We start from the raw sequence: 17,962 nt of genomic DNA, 5'->3' as shown, positions 1-17,962 counted from the left end.
ATTTCAAACAATACAATACAATATACTTATTTTTGTATAATACTCTTCAATAAGTGCAGGGACGGAACACAGTGAACAAATTCTCAGGTATAAAACAAGTATAGATTATACAGAATTATGACATATAAATATATGGATTTGTTAAAACACACAGAAAACAAAGCAGAAAGTAATTAAACTGAACAGAAGCCAACAGCTTATCCAGACCAGTGTGGCTTATACAACCCCATTTCCAAAAAAGTTGGGACACTGTGTAAAATGTAAATTAGAACAGAATATGGTGATTTGTAATTAATGTAAATCTTGTTTAACTGAAAATTGTACAAAGACAACATATCAGATGTTGAAACAGAAATTTTTTTGTTTATTTTGATTCTGATGCCAGCAACACGTTTCACAAAAGTTGGGACAGGGCACATTTACCACTGTGTTGCATCACATTTTCTTTTAACAACAGTCTCTAAATGTTTGGGAACTGAGGGGACCTATTGCGGTTGTTTTGGAAGTAAAATGTTGTCCAACAGTTTGGAGTCTTGTTTGTCATATTTTTGTTTCATAATGTGCTAAATGTTTCCAATGGGTGACAGGTCTGGACTACAGGCAGGCCAGTTTGGTACCCAGACTCTTTTACAACAGAACCATACTGTTGTAATATGTGCAGAATGGAGTTTGGGATTTGTCTTGCTGAAATAAGCAAGGCCTTCCATGAAAAAGACATTTTCTGGATATCAGCATATGTTGCTCCAAAACCCATATGTATAATTCAGAATTAATGTTGCCTTCACAGATGTGCAAGCTACCCATACCATGTGCATTAATGTACTCCTATACCATCACAGACATTGGCTTAAGAACTGTGTGCTGATAACATACCAGATGGTTCGTCTCCTCTTTAACTTAGGAGATATGCTGGCCATGATTTCCAAAAAGAATTTCAAATTTTAATTTATCAGACCACAGGACTGTTTTCCACTTTGTCTCAATCCATCATAAATGAGCTTGGGCTTAGTTTCTTCTTTACATGGTAGAGTTTTAACTTGCATTTGTGGATGCAGAGATGGGTTGCATTCACAGACTGTGGTTTTCAGAAGTGTTCCTGAGCCCATACACTGATTTTCTCCACAGAATTTTGTCTGCTTTTAATGCAGTGTCGTTTGGTGGGCCAGAAGATCAGATCCAACCAATACTGGTTTTTTGCTTTGTCTCACATGTACATATATTTATGTGGATACTCTGAATCTTTTAATGATATTATGTACCGTAGATGATGAAATTTTTTGCAATTTTATTTTGAGGACCATTATTCTAAAATTGTTGCAGTACTTGCCAATGCAGTATTTCACAGAGTGGTGAAAACCTCCCCATCTTTACACCTCAGAGACTCTGCCTCTCTGTGATACTTATTTTTTATACCCATTCATGTTACTGACAAATTCAAAAAGAGCACATATTTTTCATAAAACAATAAAATTTCTCAGTTTCAATGATTTGCAAATCTTCACATTCTGTTTTTATTTGCAGTTTACACCCCATACCAACTTTTTTTGAAATGAAGTTCTTTCGGTTTTTTTTTTTTTTATTTATTTATTTTGATGAACATCTATGTAGATTATATATCAACATTCAGCTGGTAGGTTTGACTTCTATAGCATGCTTTCCTCTCATAACTCCTGGATTTCTTCTTGGCAGGTGATGCGTCATCCTGATCATGTATCCTCCATTGTCTTCCTCTGGGCGCATCATGAAAAGATGGTAGTCATAGATCAGTCGGTTGCTTTTCTGGGTGGCATTGATCTAGCCTATGGAAGATGGGATAATCATCACTACGAGTTGACAGACATTGGGAACAAAACAAGCAATGAACAAACTATCAAGGACCCAGTAGCTGAGCTGGTAATGCAGAGCATAAGTACACTAATGAGATTAATTTTTCAGTCTGCTCTTAATATTGAGTATATTTCCAAGAGATAGTATTGAGCTTGGATTTTATGTTTTTTTAAATATTTTGTAAAGGGATTTGGCCATATTTTCAGAAGTATGAATGAACGAAAAGGCCTAGAGATATGTGATTTGTTCATCTGTGTGGAGCACAAAATGAGCATTAAATGAATATGTCAATGGGAAAATATTAAAGCACCTCAATGGGGTTGATCAGTTCAGTTAAAATGGTATTAGTGGCTGTGGTGAAACCTGGTAGGGGCCCATGACTGTGTGCAAGTCTTTAGTTAAAAATGGTGTGCTCAGGTGCAGGGAAGGGTGTAGGTGCGTGTGGTAGTGTAACTGAGTGGCCCTAGGGTAATGATAAGGAAATTGGCTGATCACACATATTCACATGCAGATGCAGTCAGTTCAGCTGGATTCCTCTTTGTCGTTCCGGGAATCATAATTTAGGCATTTACACCAACATTAGAGCCTGGGAAGAAAGCCAAATAAAGGAAAAATGAAAGGGAAAAAGAAATGGAGAAAAAAGTGAAAAAGATTTTAGAGGTTAAAAGGAAAGGAAAAGAAAAGAAGAGTGAGGATCTGTAGTGAGGTTCTGTAGAGAGGAGGCAAGTAGTCGGGTTTGGGTTTCTCCAGCTGAGCACCCAGGGAGCAGGAGAGGCCATCCACTCTGGGAGCAGGGAGCAGGGCTTGCAGAGCCCCTGCAGATGCCGAGGGATGGTGATGGGGACATGAGCCAGATAATGGTTGACTGCGGTGGCCGGAGGATGTCTCCCTTCACTGAGCAGACTGTAGAGGATGAGCAGAAGAAATATTTTATATGGATACACCAAGGCCTGTGGTTCTTTTTTATGGATGGATCTTGTAATTTAACCCTAAATTTGACATATTTGTTGGATTATTTATTAGTTGAATTTTAATCTTCATAAAACAGTTTTTTATTGGAGTATTTGTTTATTTATTGAAGGCATGCTCTGCACATTGTTCTGGACACTGATTGAGTGGGAAATAAAAAGCACTTTGCACATTTGCACATATCTTGTTGTAATGTGTCCATTGATTCAACGATGAGTAAGCCATTTGTGGGCAACCTGGGCATCACAGTGCCCAATTCTGTAAATACAGCGTCTATAAATAAGAATTCATCCACTTTGAAAGTTCTAAAAAAAAAATAGACAGTTTGCCAGAAGTCACATGGGAAACTTTGAAGTCAGTTGAAAGAAGGTTCTATAGTCTAATGAGGCATAAATTAAGCTTTTTTGGCTATCAGACTAAACACCATGGTTGGTGTATACTAAACACTGCACATTATCAAAAAAAACACATGATCCCAACCGTAAACTATGGTGGTGGCAGCATTATGCTGTGGAGATGCTTTTCAGCAGCAGGCCCCAAATTGCTTGCGAGGGTATAGGGTAAAGTGACTGTAGCAAAATACGGAGAAATCTTGAAAGAAAACCTGATACAGTCTGCAAGAAACCTGTGCCTTGGGAGAATATTCGTTTTTCATCAAAGCAATGACCCCAAGCATAAAGCCATAGCTACATAGGAATAGTTTAAAAAGAACAATGTTGTTGTCCAGGAATGTCTAGATTTCAATCCAACAGAGAATTTCTGGCTAGACCTGAACAAGGCTATTCACCTATGACCCCCATGTAACCTGACAGAGGTTGAGCAGTTTTGAAAAGAAGAATGGGAAAAAAACTGAAGTGTCCAGATGTTCAAAGCTGATAGAAAGTGCATCTGCATGCAGACTCAAGGCTGTCATTACTTCCAAAGGTGCATCTAGTAAATACTTCTAGGGTTTTTTCGCCATCAATTATGTTATATTTTATATGTGTATTTAATTTAGATCACTTTGCAGAAATCTGTTTTCACTTTGACATTAAAGAGTCTTGTTCTGTTGATCAATATCAAAAGACCCAAATTAAATCCAGTGTTATTCAATCTGGGTCAAAAACGTTCTAATTAGATATGGTGTTTCAGGTGGTGAATACTTTTTATAGAATCCATGCTTCAGTCTTTGCTATGCTTTAATCATAATCTACATGCAACTGTTCTCCCGGCCTAAAGTTGTTGCCGATAACTACAACATCATAAAACAACATGCATAGGGGAAACTATGGATAGCTTAAAATAACATCAATTCACCGTTTGACCCTGTAAATACCTAGAATATGTTTAAGATTTTTTAGATGAATGTTTTATAAACAGGTAAATCAAAAAGGGAGTGTTTGGGGTAAAAGGGTGCAACATACCAGATAAATATCCCATTCCAAGTTCCAGTGTGCTAGTTATAGTTTCATTATTTGAGAATTCTTCACTGCAGGATCTGAACATCTTGGAAGGAAGGAAATGTGAACTCTGCTTTGTTTCATGGTATTCCAAAAAAATTCAACCCTACCCAAATCCCCTTGAGGTTAATTTACTCCAGGAATGCTGTTGACTGGAATTTGTGTTTTCCTCCTCCTCCTCTTCCATTGTAATATGGCCAAATCTTTGTTATGATGGTAGTGACCTTATGTGCATCATCATAATAGGTTTACTTTGTGTTTAATGTAGATGGTGTATGTGTTCATGTGTATAAATGTTGTATGTTAGCAATATGCTGTTGGTGCATTATAGACATGATTAGTGCCCATGGTCTGAGTCTGTACCCATGAAGGGCATTAAACAGAAATAAGTTAAAATTGGAAAAATCAGGTCATCTGTCCATGAGCTAGATGATATTTTGGCAATTCAGCAAGACAAACATACTAAAAAATATGCAGCAAAATCAATAAAGGGAAGAAACATTTTGGAGGAATTGAAGAAGTATACTTTCACATATACATATATGAGAAGTGTTCTGAATTCATAAAGACATTATTTTTCACATAGAAGCACTGCATGATTATTTTTTACATAAAAAATAATAACAAAAAAATAAAGATCAGCCTTAGGTAGTATTGGTTCACTCAAGTAACTTTTTACTTTTATTTAGATTGGGTAAAGTTCTAGTAACACAGTCAAAAACATGTAAAGATTAAGAAAAGTCAACTGTAATTGTCAGCCATCTCTGCTATTCATTGTACATGTGAACTTGTTTTCTTAAAAGGCATCCTCTTCTTCTTTTCATCTTTAGAATTCTGAATCAGTTCCAAATAAACAGCTTGACTCCACTATTGACCTACACTGTCTAAGGGACAATAACAAATTGTGGCTCGGCAAAGACTACTGCAACTTTATTGCGAAAGACTGGGTGCAGCTGGACAAGCCATTTGAAGGTACCCATAAATCATGGGCTCCTGGGCATGGCAAGTCTTGATCAACTCACGTTATTTATTTATTTGCTCCTCTGCTGTCTGTTGAAAATAGATTTCATTGACCGCTACAAAACTCCTAGAATGCCTTGGAGAGATATTGGTGCAGTAGTACATGGCAAGGCAGCTCGTGACCTAGCTCGACATTTTATTCAGCGCTGGAACTTTACCAAGGTTAGTGAAAAAGACAATGATTACTAAGGGAAAGACTAATTTTGCTTGCACTTAAGAAAATTGACCGAAGAACATTATGTTCATGAGTTCTTAAGAAACTGATATTCTACATAATGGAAAGTTAGTTTGAAATGTGGTTTGATTTGTGAGTGTGCAGTTATATATCTAACTGTAATCTGAATAGATTAGTTAGACAAGTGGTTCTAACATCTGACACGATCAGGAAATGTTTTTAATATTTATCTGTGTGGTACAGGTGTGTATTTAACCTGACAAGACCAGGCCTGTGTGCCTGTAATCTGAGCAAACCAAACCTTTGTAAAGTCTGAAGCAATCAGACATGATTACCAGACCAGATCAAAACAATCATATGTTTGCACTGCTTGCTTACTCACTGTTGAATTCTTTTCAGATTTTTAAGAATAAATACAAAGATACATTTTACCCATGCTTGCTACCCAAGTCTCTCACAACTGCCTCAGAGTTACCTTTCAAAGTGTCTGGAGCAACATCTGCACATGTCCAGGTAATACTTGTATTGTTTCAAGTCTTAATTTGCAAATATATATAGGAAAAGGTTCTTCATTAAAAATGAACTCTGTGGAGATGTGTAGGCAAGCCCTGGTTCAGTTCTGTCATGGCATCATCAATCATTTGGTGATTTTAAGTTGCAGATGGGAGAAGTGTTAAACAGGCCAGGCACAGGATAATGTCAGTGTGAAAAGGGATTATTGCCTATAAAGGCATAAAGTATATAATGCTAGCAAATGAAACCATAGAGATCATGGCATCATTTTCCAAAATGTAAGACATTGTGTCAGTGTCTCACATCCTTCAAGTCCAAGAATCTGAACTGTATTAGCACCATTTCCTCAAGAAAGCAAAACTCTGCTGCAGAGCAGGATGTCATTCCTTCATTCTCCACCAGAGAGTACCCATCTCCTGTTAAAAAGGCTTCCCTGAAAATATGTCCCCATAGTTACTTGTATCCATTTTAGTAAATGTCAGTAGTGTCATACATTAGCACTACCAAGTATCAGGTGACAGTCATAACCTTATTTCTGTTATATGTCTCCTTTTAAGGCCATTCATTGCCCATTGGTTATCTCCTGAAACTGATTCAAGCATAATTGATCTTATATAAGATTCTTTTCACAAAAAATAATTTTATCATAACTAATAGCACAGAAAACACATATGTGCAGTTTTTACAGCTCCATGGACCAGGGTTCAAATCTCAGCAAGACAAAATCTCACTCAGTGTGGATGTTTCACGCTCCCCTATTATTTGTTGGTTTAGTTTGGGTATGTCAGTATTCTTCTTCATCCCAAAGATTAACTAGTGTGCCAAAATTAGTGAGAGTGCTAATGTGCCCTACAATGGATTGTGGGGTTATCCTATGTGGTTCTGGCACCTGCCTTCTACCCAATGGTACTTAACATACTCCAGCTCCCTGCCTCATTGTATTAGAGTAATCATGTTTAAAAATGAATACATTACTCGATAATACTGTTTTATTTTTTTAACAGTCAGATCTGTTATATTTTGAGTATCTTCTTATAGCTACCATCGCTGTCCATTTGTCTGTCCAGGATGTTAAATCGCCTCTAGCTCGCAAACCATTTGACCTATTGACCTAAAATTTGGAACACATATACTACGTGACCTCTACTGTCGGGGTGATTCTTTTTATTTTTATTTTATTTTATTGTAGAATCAATTGTCGGCAGCAGGGCGGCCATGCGGCGCATGCGTATGGGCACCATTCTCATCCCTACCACCTTCGCTGTCACTTCCTCTACCTCTTCATATCTTAAATCATTCTTGAGATTGAAGACTTAAGTGCCAGCTTAAGTGAAAAATTAAGAAAAACGTATTAAGTAATTGCAACACAAAAACTGACTTAATCAGTTTTAACGTGAAAAGATGCCAACGAAAGAAGAGAAGAAGTGGGCCACTAGAGTGGAGAAAACAAGAGCTTGTCAGGAAGCATCAAGCACAAACGTACAGAGAAAGATTATGACAACTATAAGTCAAGTGTATTCACTGCACATTATTGTGCAATCCGCTGTTGCTGGTTTCTAAATGATTACATTAAATATATTTCCTTGTAAATAAATATTAGCTGTTACATTTATTTAGCTGATGCTTTTATGCAAGTTAGCCTACATATTACAAGTACACAAGAAATGTTTCATATTTGTTCATTTGTAGTACTGACAGTGGTGTTGATTAAACTGGTAACTTTATAGTTTACAGTTCCTAAACTGCACTACTGATTTTATGAATATGGTTGGCTTTAATTGCTGTCAATGCAGAACTGTCACCTGCACTCAAATGCATTGTATGTACAGGTTGCTTTGACAGAGGCGTCTGCTGACGAAATAATATCTTAAAGTTTCAATGCCAGGTTTGCTTGGGTCTGTTTCCCAATAAATTACTAATCAGTGATTAACTAAAAAACTAATCTCTTCATGTAATCATTTAATTAAAATTAAAGAAAAGGTTGATGAGTGACTGTTAAAACTATGGTAGAAATGAAAAAGAAGGTGATGAAATAAAAGTTCAAATGTGGACATTGTACATTGAATGTAACATACACTGTTTAAGTGTAACTTCTTACGGGGATGGTCCCCTAGCTCAAGTAGTAGAAAACAAAAAATGCGTCTGGCTAGTTAGGCACTTGCTCTTTCTCATCCTGGTACAGATCCTCCGTTCAGTGGACCGCTGGTCAGCAGGCACATGTGAGTCCTCTATTGAGAAGGCTTATGTTGAGACCATTGAAAACAGCCAGCACTACATATACATTGAGGTAAGAGAGGGTCAATGTCCATTAGTGAGGGACTGCTAAAAGTAATGCAGGGGTGGATCCAGCCAACCTGTGTGCAAGATTGGCAATGTCTTGTTTACCCTTACAGAACCAGTTCTTCATCAGCTGTGCAGATGGCAAAAATGTATACAATGGGATTGGAGATGCTATAGTGAAAAGGATCCTGCAAGCTCACAGGTAGGGCCTAAAGAGGGGCACATGGGAATGTAATTGTGAAAATGCGAGAGTAAGAGAGAGGCTGTGGGTAAGAATGTTACAAAGTGTCTATAATAGTTTGTCAAGGTGTTTGGGACTCAGTGGTGTTTTCATAATGTCATTTTTTATTTAATAATTATAAGACAATGTGATGATATGAACAAGGTAAAGGGTAAGGTAAAGGGTGCACACTGGCCGGGGGCATCAACCCCAGAATTAGAAGTGTCAAACCATTATCATGTCCTTGCGGAGCTGGACGGTGTCTCTGATAATTCTGAGGTGGTAGGCAGGGATGAGGAGCCCCAACAGGCCACCTCAAAACCAGTTCCCAAAAAGAGAGAGGTAGTGATAGTTGGGGACTCAGTCATTAGGGGAATTGAAGCACAGGTGTGCTCCAGAGAGAGAGAGAGTCTCGCACAGTATTTTGCCTTCCAGGAGCACAGGTGGGAAACCTCCCTAGAAGGGTGGATAGGCTCTTGGCCAGAGCAGGGGTGGATCCAGTTGTCATTGTCCATGTTGGAACAAATGACATACATAAGGGTAGTCTGTTGGTTCTGTGATCCAAATTCAAAGAGTTAGGTGCCAAGCTGAGGAGCAGAACTGACAAGGTAGTCTTCTCCGAAGTTCTGCCTGTGCCACGCGCCAGTCCAGGTAAGATTGAGGAGATTAGAAGGCTTAACGTGTGGCTCAGATCTTGGTGCAGGGTAGAAGGGTATAGGTGTATGGGGCATTGGGACTCCTTTTGGAACAGATGGGACCTGTTCCGCCGTGATGGGTTACATCTGAACTGGAGGGGCACCAATGTGTTGGGGAGGTGTATGTGTAGGCTAGTCGAGGATTGTTTAAACTAAGGAATGGGGGGGCAGGGAGTTTAGGACAGACCAGGTTTAGATCTATACATGGAGGAACAAACAATGGTGTAGAAATAAAAATGCATAGTAATGTAAATTCTAAGCAAACATTTAAATGTTGAAGGAGTAACACATTAAAAATAGCGTGCCTTAATGCTAGAAGTATCAAAAATAAGGTAAGTGAGTTGGAGTTGTATGCAGCAGAGCATAATTATGATATTATAGCAATAACGGAAACCTGGCTAAATAACAAAGATGGGGATGAGCGTAATATAGAGGTATACACATTTTTAGGAAGGATAGACAGAACAGAAAAGGAGGTGGGGTTGCTGTTTATGCCAAACAGAATTTAAATGTAAGTCCTCTTCAGTTGGATGATGAGCCCCATCTTAGTGAGGGCATGTGGCTTCGCCAGGAAAATATTAGGGAAAGAGGTCTTATTTTAGGAGTTGTGTTATAGACCACCCAATTCAGGCGGTAATTTCAACAAACATCTTTTTAGTAATATCAAAAAGGCAAGTTTGCAGGGAGATATTATAGTCATGGGGGACTTTAATTATCTAAATACTAACTGGGATAACCTTGTAGATGGAGGAGCACAAGAGCAGGAGTTTTTAGAAGTAATCAGTGACTGTTTTTTAACACAGCATGTTAAAGCACCAACAAGGGGTGAAGCCAGTCTGGATTTAGTATCCATATTACTAACCGAGAATGGTAAACCGGAAGGCATGGACGCAGGTCTCGGTAAACCGGAAGGCATGGATGCAGGTACACGGCGCAGGAGACATAGTGCGCAGGCGCCGACAGCGAGCGAAGTCTGATCCACTGAGAACGAAGGAGTCACAGCTCAAAAACGAATGAGCTCAACTAACGTAAATAAGAAATGAGGCAACACACCCATAGGTAACGACACAGCCACACAATAAAGATGATTCAGCCCACTGCCCCAGAGTGAAACGAGAAATACTACGGAGTCCACAAAGGTCCACAACACACAGCATAATCAAACCCGAGATAGTACGGAAAGCGCAGTCGCCTACAATGCGCTACTGAGCCATAGCTAACCACCGCAAGAGAATTCTGATACACCACCAAAACCGAAAGAGCTCAACTAACGGAAATACGAAATAAAGCAACGACCACAGACAATACGGAACCCTAACCATCCACACTACACAGCATAGTCAAACCCGACATAGTACGGAAGGTGCGAGCGCCTACAACGCGCGTCTAACACACCGCAGGCAAACCCCCGAGATGGTACAGAAGCCCCAGAGATACGGACTCCACAGCATATGTGAATCACATTACAGTAATACAATAATGTGAGTACTCACAGACAAAACAAACACAAGACGCTTTGGCGTCCCGCCCCACAATCAAACCGGAGAGAGTACGGAGTCCCCAAACGTCCACAAAACACAGCATAGTCAAACCCGAGATAGTACGGAGGACGCATGCGCCTACAACGACAACCACATAAAACACACACAAGGCACCGGAGGTATAATATTAATAAACGAACGCTCCGTATTACACGGACAGAATCCCCAAACGTCCAGAGTACACAGCATATGTGAAGCACATTACAGTGATACATTTCTAACAGTACAACCACAGAACACACAGACACGAGACCTGATGGAGGAATACGGAACCGTACACGTCCACACTACACAGCATAGTCAGACCCGACATAGTACGGAAAGTGCAGGCGCGTACAACGCACTTCTAAAACACTGCAAGCAAACACTCAGGATAGTACAGACGCCCCAATGATCCGGACTCCACAGCATATGTGAATCACATTACAGTAATACAATATTATAAGTACTCACGGAAGTAACACACACAAGAGGCCTCGGCGTCCCGCCCTACAGTCAAACCAGAGAAAGTATGGAGGCCCCAAACGTCCACAAACCACAGCATAGTCAAACCCGACATAATACGGAGGGCGCATGCGCCTACAACGACAATCACAGAGAACACACACACGACACCACACGTCCACACTACACAGCATAGTCAGACCCGACATAGTACGGAAGGTGCAGGCGCCTACAACGCACTTCTAAAACACTGCAGGCAAAAACCCAGGATAGTACAGACGCCCCCAGAGAAAGTACGGAGGCCCCAAACGTCCACAAACCACAGCATAGTCAAACCCGACATAATACGGAGGGCGCATGCGCCTATAACGACAACCACAGAGAACACACACACGATACCACAGGTATAATATGAATAAACGAATGCTCTGTATTATACGGACGGAATCCCCAAACGTCCAAACTACACAGCATATGTTAGGCACATTGCAGTGATACATTATTAATGGTTGCTAACGATACTGTTCACTTAAACGACGCCAATCTTCCATTACAGCTGCATTTGCCATAACAATCAACAAATCCCAAAGACAGACCATGGACAGAGTCAGCCTTTACCTCTCTAAGACTGTATTTAGACATGGACAACTTTATGTTGCCATCTCAACAGTTCGGCATTCATGTAATGTTAACGTTAAGATTATAATAACCACTCCAATATATCTCATGCATAGATCTGCACATCTATACCTATATAACATAACAATTACACTGCTATTGTCATTTACATATCTTACATAGACCTACAGATATCGTGGCACTGAACATAATACATATGTGACAATTACCAAGACAGACAATGACAATTACCAAGACAGACAATAATCTCTATCGGATGTATTTCGTGTTACCCAAGACCAGGGGTTGGCGAGCGAAGCGAGCAGGGGGCAGAGCCCCCTAGTTTTGTAATAATCAGGATAGAATTGAGGGTGTAGAGGTGATGGAACCACTAGGGTCAAGTGACCATAATGTAATACAATTCTCAGTATTTTGTAAGAGTACAGATACAAAGACTAAAATTGTTAAGTTGAACTTTGAAAGGGCTAATTTTGACCAGATGCGACAATGTCTAAGTAGAATACAATGCGATAAGCTTTTAAGTGTGGAGATAGTCGAGGAGCAGTGGAACAGGTTTTAAAATGTTTTACATGTAATGCAGGAGGAATACATATCTAAATTTGGAATTAATAGGAAATTAAAAAATACTCCATGGTGGATTAATAAAAAAGTTTTAAAAAAGTTGCAAAGGAAAAAACTACTTTATAAGGCATATAAGACTAATGACTGCAAAGTGAACAGTAGAGCGTATGAAAACATGAGGGCAACCATTAAGAAGGATATCAGGGAGGCTGAAAGACAGTTGGAGAGGAATATAGCAGATAAGGCGAAAGACAACCCTAAGAGATTCTTTCAGTATTTTAGTAGTAAAAGAACAGTCAAGGAGAAGGCCAGGTGCATCAGAAATAGTAAAGGAGAATTAAAAGATACACACAATGAAATAGCAGATGCCCTGAACTTACATTTTTCTGAGGTATTCACAAGTGAGCAAGTGGATAACCTCCCAGAGGTAAACGCGACTACTAAAGAGGTACTGAGGGATTTGGAAATTGTAGAGAGAGGAGTGCTGCTCAGATTAAATAAGCTGAAATCAAACAAATCACCAGGACCAGATAATATTCATCCTCGAGTTCTAAAGGAGGCTAGTGAGTACATATATAAACCCATGACACATATTTTTAGGAAGTCATTGCGCACTGGAGAGATTCTGAAGGACTGGAAAATAGCAAATATCATCACATTTAATAAAAAGGGTGACAAAGCAGATCCAAGCAACTATAGGCCAGTAAGCTTAACAGGCATCACAGGAAAATTAATGGAAGGAATTATTAAGGATAAGATTGAGCAACACCTGGCAGGGACGGGAGTTATTCTGAACAGTCAGCATGGGTTCAGAAGAGGGAGGTCATGTTTTACTAGCATGCTGAAATTCTATGAGGAGGCAACTAAAAGAATACGATCAAAGTGGAACATATGATATTATTTATCTGGACTTTCAGAAAGCATTTGATAAGGTGCCACGTGAGAGGTTGGGCATCAAATTAAAAGAAGTGGGAGTTCAGGGTGATGTTTTTAAATGGGTGCAGAATTGGCTCAGATACAGGAAGCAGAGAGTGTGATGGTGCGAAGAACCTCTTCAGAACTGGCCAATGTTAAGAGTGGAATTCCACAGGGGTCAGTGCTAGGGCCGCTGCTGTTTTTAATATATATAAATGATTTAGATAAGAATATAAGTAACAAGCTGGTTAAATTTCCAGATGATACCAAGATAGGTGAATTAGCAGATAATTTGAAATCCGTTATATCATTACAGAACGACTTGGATAGCATACGGGTTTGGGCAGATTTGTGGTAGAGGAAATTTAATGTCAGTAAATGTTAAGTATTACACATAGGAAGTAAAAATGTTAGGTTTAAATACACAATGGGCGGTCGGAAAATCGAGAGTACACCTTATGAGAAGGATTTAGGAGTCATAGTGGACTCTAAGCTATCGACTTCCCGACAGTGTTCAGAAGCCATTAAGAAGGCTACCAGAATGTTAGGTTATATAGCACGATGTGTGGAGTACAAGTCCAAGGAGGTTATGCTCAACCTTTATAATGCACTGGTGAGGCCTCATCTTGAGTACTGTGTGCAGTTTTGGTCTCCAGGCTACAAAAAGGACATAGCAGCGCTAGAAAAGTTCCAGAGAAGAGCAACTAGGCTGATTCCAGGGCTACAGGGGTTGAATTATGAGGAAAGTTTAAGCAACAAAAGATGAAGAGGTGACATGATTGAAGTGTTTAAAATTATGAAGGGAATTAGTACAGTGGATCAAGACTTATTTTAAAATGAGCTCATCAAGAACGTGGGGACACAGTTGAAAACTTGTTAAGGGTAAATTTCGCACAAACATTAGGAAGTTTTTCTTTACACAAAGAACGATAGACACTTGGAATAAGCTACCACGTAGTGTGGTAGACAGACAGTAAGACGTTGGGGACTTTCAAAACTCGACTTGATGTTTTTTGGAAGAAATAAGTGGATAGGACAGGCGAGCTTTGTTGGGCTAGAGTGTTCTAATGTTCAATGGTATTTAAAGATAAAACATCTTTAGATGTAAGGGTGTGTATGAGAGCATACATATTTCTAAATGTCATAAAATGAGTGTATAAAACTGTAATTAACAAACAATGAAATGTCCCCTCTCCAGTTTAGTACCTAACAATTTATAGCCAAGTTCCTTCTGCCAAAACTATGTGCCAACAAAGACAGTCTGGTAGAGATGTAGCAGCCAGAGTGAGATAGTGTGCTAAGAGGTGACAAGCTATAAAGATGGATTATCCAGTAGTCCAACCCTTTTTTGAATTTCTTTTTCCCATCTCACTAAATGTTATTTTTACTTGCCACAGTGAGAACAAGACATTCCGTGTGTTTATTGTGGTGCCTCTGCTACCTGGGTTTGAAGGAGACATCACCACGGGAGGTGGAAAGTCCATGCAGGCCATCTTGCACTTCACCTACAGGTACTTGAGCTCTTGGGCTTGATGACATTTACAACACCAGTTTACCTCCACTATTGCTCCTTACGATTTAAGTAGCTCTGACTATGTGAAATCTATCTATCTATCTATCTATCTATCTATCTATCTATCTATCTATCTATCTATCTATCTATCTATCTATCTATCTATCTATCTATCTATCTATCTATCTATCTATCTATTCATAATACTGTATTGTGTGCATGGTTTGAATGATAGCTAAACACCTTAGGCCTTTTGCTTATATGAGAACCTGTTCTTGTTCTTTACTAAAGATCTTTGAAACCTCAGCATTTGCTGGAATTTTTCTGTCTCCCAGTATTTCTTTCTCTTGTACTTTGAAATGGTCCTTTGTTCTAGTTTTAGGAAGCAATGTCTGTTTCACTGCTGGTGCCTAATTTTGTTTGTTTTTATTTTGTTTCTTGAGGCTCTTTTGTCTCTTATTATTTTTAACCCTGTTGGTGTCATGTAGATTTTTCCCTAAAGCCATTCAAGGTCTCTGTTTTCTAGCACCTCTCCAATTTCCTGTTTTTGTTCCTTGTACTGTCAACCTGTATCTACAGGAGTGTTTTTTCTTCATGAACTCTTTTACACTGGCAACCCACTTTACATTATTAGTTAATTGCAAAAATAAAAATGAAGGTATTATGATGTTACAATTGAAATGCAAAAAGCAGTTAACTAGTGAAGGAAACTCTAAAGCGGGCGGCACGGTGGCGCAGTGGGTAGCGCTGCTGCCTCGCAGTTGGGACACCTGGGGACCTGGGTTCGATTCCCGGGTCCTCCCTGCGTGGAGTTTGCATGTTCTCCCCGTGTCTGCGTGGGTTTCCTCCGGGCGCTCCGGTTTCCTCCCACAGTCCAAAGACATGCAGGTTAGGTGGATTGGCGATTCTAAATTGGCCCTGGTGTGTGCTTGGTGTGTGGGTGTGTTTGTGTGTGTCCTGCGGTGGGTTGGCACCCTGCCCAGGATTGGTTCCCTGCCTTGTGCCCTGTGTTGGCTGGGATTGGCTCCAGCAGACCCCCGTGACCCTGTGTTCGGATTCAGCGGGTTGGGAAATGGATGGATGGATGGAAACTCTTAAAGCGAGGCCACATTTAGAACTTGTACTTTTACAAAGGCAGTTCTTGTGTCATAATTAATTATGGGCAACTGACAAACAGTACGTATTCTACCACCTCCTTGTCCTTTTGGGCTTATTTATTGGTAAATTTGGCTGAATTGGATTCAAATCATAAGTATGCTAATAATAGTAGGAAAGACATCAAGTTTGCAAAGTTGCATTTAAAATTTTATAACCAGAAATTGAACTGTTTGTGAGTAACCATAGGCCAAAGATGAATTTGGAAACTGCAGAAAGCTGTGAGCTATATGAAGACATGTTGTGGACTCCAGGTCCTGGAGTGCGTCCTGGATATTTTCATTTTCCTTTATGTTATAGTTGAGTTGAATGTATATATTTATTTGTCATTTTGTAGGTAAGTGCAAGACGATGTTGCCCAAATTGTCTCTTTTTTACAACTACTAGTTGCCTAACTCAGAATAGTTTTATTTGATGTTATTTTTCCTGTTAGCCTTTTGTTCTGCTTTTTTGGATTCCTTTTTAATTCTGCTTAATACCATACTCACCAAGTGTATTTCAGTTTATAAACAAGTAACTTGTACCTTCAACAATGGAAAGTGTATTCCACATGCACAGAATAATTTGCTAGAAGCAACCACAATGTGTGACAGTGTTGTCCCTTTAGATTAAAGGCGTGGACTGCAACAGAACTGGTATTGTGGCAGTGTAAACCTCCACACTGTCAATGTGTATTGTAAATATGGTAATTGTTTCCAGTGGCAGTTGCAGGCCCCAGTACTTGTTCCTTTTTGTCCCCGTTTTTTCTGCTTATGTCTGTGCTACTTCTTTTTAATGCCTTATTTTAAGATGACTAAGTTCAGGATGGGATAGTTACATTAGCATAAATATAGGCTTACACTTAGAATCATTGCAGAACCTACAGAATTACAGCTGTAAATTCAAATGCACAATACTAGAACAAGAGTTATAGCAGTGAAAACAAATACCTTTTCTTCAGGCTGCTTTCAGAGGGTATTTAAGGTTTCTCTCTCTCTTTGTTCCAAATGCTTTGCTTATGTGTTCAATAATGTTGGTCTGTCTTGGACAGCTTGCTTGAGAGAAATGGAATGGAGTTAAGTGTGTCTGGCACTGACAAGAACTACAACCTGCTGCTCTTTCATTGCCATTCTTTTTTTTTTGCTTTTACTTCTCTGTTTGTGTGCTTTAATATTGCTGACTAGAGGAAGAGTGTAAAGTCCATGAAAGAAGAACAATTAATTCCTGCAGTAAGAAAGCGTCTCCATGTTTTTAGCTTTGTTTTTACTTATTTTTATATTTTAGATCCATGATCCTGACAGTGCTTCACTGTGCTTAATGTGCACTATTTAAAGGGTACTAAAAGAGATGACAGTTGGGTTTCTTGTTTTTTGTTATGTTTAATTTGGCACAAACAGTGCCACAAAAAGAGTATTTGCTCCTGTTGATTTTTATTACACATTTTTCATAGTGAACATTATCAGATCTTCAGCCAGAACTATATATTAGTCACAAGGGACATTGAGTGAGCAAATAACAGAAAAGGCTAGGCCTTATTTAATTTACTTTTTAAAAAAAAAAAAGTATGAGTAACACTTAAAACTTAGGTGAAAAGTGAAATTCCACCTTGGACTCAATACCTTTTTACGTCTCTTTTATAAGTTAAGTCAAGATAAATTGTATTAACCCTTTTAAACAAGTTTTATTGCATTTACGGATTACATTTCAATGAGTAAGTTACAAGTCTGCAAGACATATAGTTATACATCAGTTTTATTTTCCCCAAATGGGAAGTACAACCATTTGTATTATTTAAAAGTTAATAAAAGAAAGCCATGACAGAAACAAAAAATATAAGAGCAAGATATAAAGAAAAATCCTCACTTGAAGGGCACAATTTATATTACAGTTTTGCTCTGTCACATTTTTGCTGTATTATGCAACTACCTGTGTTACGCTGCTTCGCCTGGGAAATTCCCTAAGACAGTGCGTTTCAGTTATAATGCCATTGGTTAATCTGGTGTATCAGCGGTAATATGTAATTACGTCAGTCATCAGTCAGTCATTATCCAACCCTCTATATCCTAACACAGGGACA

The 17,962-nt window shown here is 39.0% G+C and overlaps 1 protein-coding gene and 1 long non-coding RNA gene across 4 annotated transcripts in view; one reads left to right on the top strand and one right to left on the bottom strand.

Moving 5' to 3' along the window:
* The window catches only part of pld2 (phospholipase D2), a 97,709-nt gene that overhangs the window by 63,736 nt on the left and 16,011 nt on the right, over window positions 1-17,962 (top strand). For all 3 annotated transcript variants that reach the window (XR_007934314.1, XM_028798143.2, XM_051924057.1), the window contains 7 exons: window positions 1,690-1,893; window positions 5,066-5,207; window positions 5,299-5,417; window positions 5,830-5,943; window positions 8,126-8,230; window positions 8,337-8,425; window positions 14,636-14,749. Coding sequence is in view for 2 of the 3 variants with exons in the window: in XM_028798143.2 (XP_028653976.2) it covers window positions 1,690-1,893; window positions 5,066-5,207; window positions 5,299-5,417; window positions 5,830-5,943; window positions 8,126-8,230; window positions 8,337-8,425; window positions 14,636-14,749 (887 nt within the window). In the remaining variant the exon portion in view is untranslated. The remainder of the gene's footprint in view (window positions 1-1,689; window positions 1,894-5,065; window positions 5,208-5,298; window positions 5,418-5,829; window positions 5,944-8,125; window positions 8,231-8,336; window positions 8,426-14,635; window positions 14,750-17,962) is intronic.
* Window positions 27-17,077, bottom strand: LOC114648860 (uncharacterized). The gene is made up of 2 exons (XR_003715754.2): window positions 16,836-17,077; window positions 27-1,799 (listed from the first exon to the last, which is right to left on the bottom strand). It is a non-coding gene; the product is annotated as an uncharacterized LOC114648860 (long non-coding RNA).

The sequence above is a fragment of the Erpetoichthys calabaricus genome, chromosome 3, assembly GCF_900747795.2.
Source record: "Erpetoichthys calabaricus chromosome 3, fErpCal1.3, whole genome shotgun sequence".
NCBI lineage: Eukaryota > Metazoa > Chordata > Cladistia > Polypteriformes > Polypteridae > Erpetoichthys > Erpetoichthys calabaricus.
The sequence above is the reverse complement of the archived record's forward strand: the minus strand, read 5'-3'. Positions and strand labels throughout refer to the sequence as shown.